This window comes from Sinocyclocheilus grahami, unplaced genomic scaffold (assembly GCF_001515645.1).
Source record: "Sinocyclocheilus grahami isolate Dianchi unplaced genomic scaffold, SAMN03320097.WGS_v1.1 scaffold423.1, whole genome shotgun sequence".
NCBI lineage: Eukaryota > Metazoa > Chordata > Actinopteri > Cypriniformes > Cyprinidae > Sinocyclocheilus > Sinocyclocheilus grahami.
Window position 1 is genome coordinate 293,230 of NW_015505602.1, and position 5,770 is coordinate 298,999.

General features: G+C 40.8%; 1 protein-coding gene and 1 pseudogene across 8 annotated transcripts in view; one reads left to right on the forward strand and one right to left on the reverse strand.

The window, feature by feature from the left end:
• Positions 1-5,770, reverse strand: part of LOC107551423 (ankyrin repeat domain-containing protein 26-like) — a 44,763-nt gene that overhangs the window by 30,474 nt on the left and 8,519 nt on the right. For 7 of the 8 annotated variants that reach the window (XR_001604767.1, XM_016233014.1, XM_016233017.1 and 4 more), the window contains exons 12-15: positions 5,003-5,071; positions 2,456-4,773; positions 2,063-2,177; positions 1,880-1,944 (exon numbers count right to left, since the gene is read on the reverse strand). Coding sequence is in view for 7 of the 8 variants with exons in the window: in XM_016233014.1 (XP_016088500.1) it covers positions 1,880-1,944; positions 2,063-2,177; positions 2,456-4,773; positions 5,003-5,071 (2,567 nt within the window). In the remaining variant the exon portion in view is untranslated. The remainder of the gene's footprint in view (positions 1-1,879; positions 1,945-2,062; positions 2,178-2,455; positions 4,774-5,002; positions 5,072-5,770) is intronic. The other variant, XM_016233016.1, reaches the window with a different exon arrangement.
• LOC107551391 (inner centromere protein-like) overlaps positions 1-5,770 on the forward strand; it is a 37,383-nt pseudogene that overhangs the window by 1,039 nt on the left and 30,574 nt on the right.

A 5,770-nucleotide genomic window follows, 5' to 3' on the forward strand; every position in this document is an offset into this window, starting at 1 on the left:
GGCGGGGAGCAGCAGCTCATTTGCATTTAAAGAGACAGGCATGAAAAACAACGCGTTTCTGCTTCCACTCAAAATTCAAAATTTCAAAATGATATAATAAACGATCTGTGGGGTTTTTGAGCTGAAACTTCACAGACACATTCTGGGGACACCAGAGACTTATATTATTACATATTGTAAAAAGGGGCATAATATGTCTCCTTTAAGACTTTTTAAGGTGTTTTATTAGGAAAATGTTAATTAAGACATTTTAAGGACCCGCGGACACCCTGTTTTTGTTTAACTAATTTATATTTAATTCCACAAACTCCTTGCAGTTCTATCACAAACTTCCATGGTGTTTTCTAATCACCGGTTGGGAAATTCCTGATTGTGATGTTGTACACATATACTGCATTTCTGTATAGAGACTAGGGCTGGGTATCGTTCAACACTTTTCGATATCGATACCGATACCTTGACTTCGATACCGGTTCCTGAACGATACTTTTTTCGATACCAATTTTATGAAATCAATTTTAACAAGATTACATTATCTAAAAAACTTTGGTTTTATTTTTCAGCTTGTTGATGTTTATACAAACTCAAAGACTCATCTCCTGAGCCACTGCACAAAGGAACAAAATGTAACCAACACAATAAATCAGTGCAAAATAGTTTTAATAAAGCTCAAATAGTCTTCAGTTTACACATCTGTTAGGCTACATTTACACTAGTTAGTGTTCGTTTTAAAATGCATAGCTCAGACAGAATCATGATTTCTATTTATTTTCCACTGATTTACTGATGAGCATTAGCAGCTTCCAGCGCTGTCTGCTTGTGTTCTCTCTTCCATGATCACTGCTCTGACTCGGAGGTAATAACATATTTAATTTCAGCAACATTACATGGCCAAAACACACATTAGATGGCAGGTCCGGATTTACCTATTTTCGTGACGTAGAAAAAATTTTTTGGGGCCCCCTTCCCTATTAATATAATAGACTTAATATTATCACCCAAGCAAACAAAAATATCTCTTAATCAGTGGAAACCGATACAGTGTTTTCTATCAGAATAAGCGCTTGCGTTCAGTCAATAAAAATCGAATAGTTCTTAATTTGTTTGAGAACTGAGAAAGACCATACCATATAGTCGTGGCCACATAACCACCTCCGGGAGTGACAGATTATATCTAATCTCCATCCCCACCGAAAAAAAAGGTTAAAATCTGCAGTCTGGGAATACTTAGGATATAAAAAACCTACATAAAAAAGGTGGAAGACATGGAAATAGTTTGTCATTTTTTACCCTATCGTTTGTTATATTTATTTGCTCAATGTCTTGAGCAATACGTAAATCCGGCCCTGTTAGACGGCAATCGGAATTTATTACAAACACTCGATGGTGGTTTAAAGTGAGTTTTGAGTAAAACGGAATATAAATCTTATTTATTGTCTTATGTAGCATGATGCTACAGTTTGCATGAATGGTCACATAACACGCGCATTCGGTGGTGTAACGTTAGTATGAACGGACATCTGCATATGATCGGAGCTCCACGCAGCTCCCGCGCAACTCTATTCTGGTGGTATTACAGTACCACGAGAGCTAAAGAGAGCAGACTGCTCCGTACGCTTTCGAATCACTCTCGTGGATGATCGATCTGCGCCGCGCCTCTAGTCGAACACACCGGCAAGTGCTGCAGGCTTATTGGCTCACTGACGCTGATGAGATTAACCCCTTAGGTATCGAAATTTGGTACCGAACGACAAGATGTTTTTCGATACTCGATGGTATCGAGGCAATTCGGTCGATGCCTAAAAAGTATCAAACTCGATACCCAGCCCTAATAGAGACTTCATCAGCTTTGCTTTGTTTAATATGTCTTGAGACTGACCTCTGAATCCCAGGGAGATTCGTCATTTTCATCTTCCTTTTCAAGTCCCAATTCTAAAAGGAAATCTGGAAAAACATGCAAAGAATGTTATATGGTCATGTAATACATTATATATATGGTCACTACATGCCACAAATTTGAAGTAAAAAATAATCCTTCAAACCATAAAGGATGAAAATGTACCTCTTCGCTTTTCCTTGCTAGCACCACCATTTTGAGAATCTTTAGCCTTTTCACACATTTCCTCTGGTTCTTCCCTCTCATCCTCTTCTTCCTCATCCTCTGTTGAGGCTTGTTCCTATTCAAAGAAGATGAGTTGCAAACCAGTTTAAACGGCAAGCATTTTACACTCAAACCAGAATAAACTGTTGGCATAGAAGTGGTGTACTTCAACGATAAATAAAAGAATAAAAGACACAAAACAAGTGGGATGAGCAAGAACACATTTCTCAGGACTGCATCTTCAGTGTTTGTCCGCTATCCATAGCTACCACATCTAGAAGCTATAACTACAAGCCACAAGTCAACACCTATCCACACAAGCTATGGCTATTCTAGCCATCGTCTCCTGAGTACCTGCAATGATCCTTGCTTAGAACATCTTTCTTCCTTTACAGATGTATTAACAGTGTTCTGTTCATGCAACTTCTCAAGTTCTTCCCCACCATCCTCTTTGTCAGAATCAGAAGTGAGATTAACTTCATCTATGATGGTGTAGAGAATTTCTTCCTGAAGAGTAGTTTCTGGTTCAAGCACCTCTGTTGGACGTTCATCTGCTAACTCTACCGAAAGGTCATCCTCAACTTGAGAGTTATGGCTTGAATGTTGAGGAGATTCTGGATTTGTAGATTTATTAATGTCCTGTGAGTCTTGATCCAGATGGATAAACGTTGAAGGCAATGGACTACAATGTTGGGGACATGGCGAGTGGCTTGAGGAACTTGAGTTTTGTGGACTAGTTGCTGTTGAATGTTGATGGCTAGGTACAGTAGATTGCCTTGGACTTGATGTGTGTTTGGGACTAGGACTTGTTGGGGATTTTGGACTTGTTGGAACTGGGCTCATTGCATTTAAATATTTGGGGCTATTTGAGAGAGATCTCATCAGCAATGGTTTTTCCATTTGTGCTGGACTTGATGTGGTGGAATGTTTTGGGCAACTATTGAAGAGATTTGAAGTGTGTGGTTGATCTGCATCATCAATACATCCATCATCTTCTTCCAACATAGATTCATTGTCAGAGACATCAGAGATCTGATCTATTCCAGAAGACTTGACCGAGCCACTTGCAAAGTCATACTGCATTTGCTTCACTTGGCTGTCGTCCTCTTGACTTATACTCTGGTCTTCATCACTTTGACCAACAATCATGGACACTTGTATAGTTTCATTCTCATCACTCTGATCGATGCACCCAGGTTCTTCATGTAAAGGACTCTGGGAAAGGTGCTCAGTAGGTTCTTCATGTAAAGGACTCTGGGAAAGGTGGCCAGAAGGTTCTTCATGTAAAGGACACTGGGAAAGGTGCTTAGTTGGTTCTTCATGTAAAGGACTCTGGGAAAGGTGCCCAGTAGGTTCTTCATGTAAAGGACTCTGGGAAAGGTGCTCAGTAGGTTCTTCATTTAAAGGACTCTGGGAAAGGTGCCCAGTAGGTTCTTCATGTAAAGGACTCTGGGAAAGGTGCTCAATAGGTTCTTCATGTAAAAGACTCTGGGAAAGGTGCTTAATAGGTTGTAACAATGCCCTTTTTGAAGTGTTGTCATCCTGAACCAAAGCCTCTTGATGATGGTCTTTTTCTGCACTTGGCATCTCCATGTTTGATTCCTTATCTCCTTCAGGTGTCCCATCACTTTTGTCTGAGCCAGACTCCCAAGATACCTCAGGGCTCTCTGGTTCCTTCTGTCCCAGCAATGTCAGAAATAGGTTCAGTGGCTTCTTCGTTTGCACTTCTTCTTCCTCGTCAACGCCATCCCAATCATCTTCATCATCATCTGCAGTAGTTAAAGCCTTTGATTTAGGTGATGCTGAAGGAGCATCCAGATTGCTGGTGTCAAGATCAGCTATTCCTTCATTTTGTCTAAGTTGAACAACATCAGTTTCATCTTGAAGTTGTGGATCACATTCAATGGTTGTCCCTTGAGAGGGCTCCACTTCTAAAATGTTCTTCTCAGCCTTCAACAGCTCCTCATCTTCATCATCATCTTCATCATCATCCCAATCATCATCATCACTTTGGTTTTCATTCTTGCTCTCAATTGGATTTCTGTTTGATGTTCTGTCCACACTTGGTAAAGAAGTTTCACATTCTACAGGAGAACTTGGACTATCACTGGCCTCCTCGTTGTCCTCCTCATCAGAGAATCTTGCCTCGACTCTGACAGCTGACACAAGACAGCCATCCTCTAAATCAAGAATCCCTGTAATTGGACCTCCAACAAGTGCCTTTTCAGGAATTGTTTCTTTCATGTCCATTTTATCTGGAGCATCTTTTTCTTGATCTGTCTTTACCTTCAGAGGACTGTCTCCTGATACTCTATCCTCCATCATGTCCCACTTAGGTTGGTTGACATTTTCATCAGTCATATCTGATTGTTCTTTTTTACCAAGAGCCATGGTTTTGGGCAGCCCAGAAATGCCTGTTGTCTCACAAGCCACAGCAGCTTCCTCTTCTTCTTCATCATCTTCTTCACCATCTTCATTTTCATCTTTATCATCGCTGTCATCATCATCATCCTCATCTTCTCCTTCCTCTTCCTCCTCCTCCTCCTCCTCCTCTTCTTCACCATCATCGTCATCCTCACCTTCATCATCCTCACTTTCAGCATCTTCATCTTCAGATTCGTCCTCTGGACTTTCGTTGCCTTCCAAATCTAGTTTGCTACCAGAAGGCAGCTCTGAACCATAATGGCAGGGTGGATTGGGTTGAATAAAAACAATAAAGAAGTGAAGAGTTAGACAATGTACCACACAGAGGCACAGTGAGGGTTACCTTAAGGGTGCTGCTGAAGGGGGTGGAGCTCATCTGGGGTGGGTGGGGTAAAGAGGCAGGTGGGGTTGCTACAGGGGGTTGGAGGGAGGTGCTGCTGGAGGGGAATGGTCTAGATAGTGGTGGGCAGATTGTACCCTTATCCTCACTGTCCGGTTCAGACTCTGATCTGCTCCAGGATTTGTCTGCATTTCGATCTGCTATGACTACAGACAGACACAGCATATCACAATGCTCAATGGACCCTTTTACATTTTTTAAATTGTTGATTTTAAATGTAACAAGCTTAGCCAAATATTTTAAACATATTATATCTTTCTCCATTCAAGTGGACAATAGCAGTGTTTGCTTGCCTATTATCCTTACCAAGATGGCAACCTAATGGCCTTGCCTTAAATGAATAGTTCACCCAAAAATGAAAATTCAGTCATTAATTATTTACCCTCATGTCGTTTCAAACCTGTAAGACCTTCGTTCATCTTCGGAACACAAATTAAGATATTTTTGATGGAATCTGAGAGCTGTCTGACCCTGCATAGACAGCAATTCAACTGAAATGTTCCCAAGTCCACAGACATAGCAAAGAGATCAGTAAAATAATCCATGTGACATCAGGGGTTCAACCATAATTGTACGAAGCTACGAGAATACTTTTTGTGTGCAAAAAAAAACGACTTTATTCAACAATTCGTCTCCTCCGCCGGATCAGTTTCCTACGTTGTTGTGATTTGATCTGAACGAAAACAGCGTATCCGTGTGACGCAGCTGACACAGAACAGCATACGCTGTTTTCGTCCAGCGGATATTCTCCAAAATGGTGCTACAGTGACGCGGAGGAGACGAATTGTTGAATAAAGTCTTTTTTTTTTTTTTTTTTGCCCAAAAAAAGAATTCTCATACCTTCG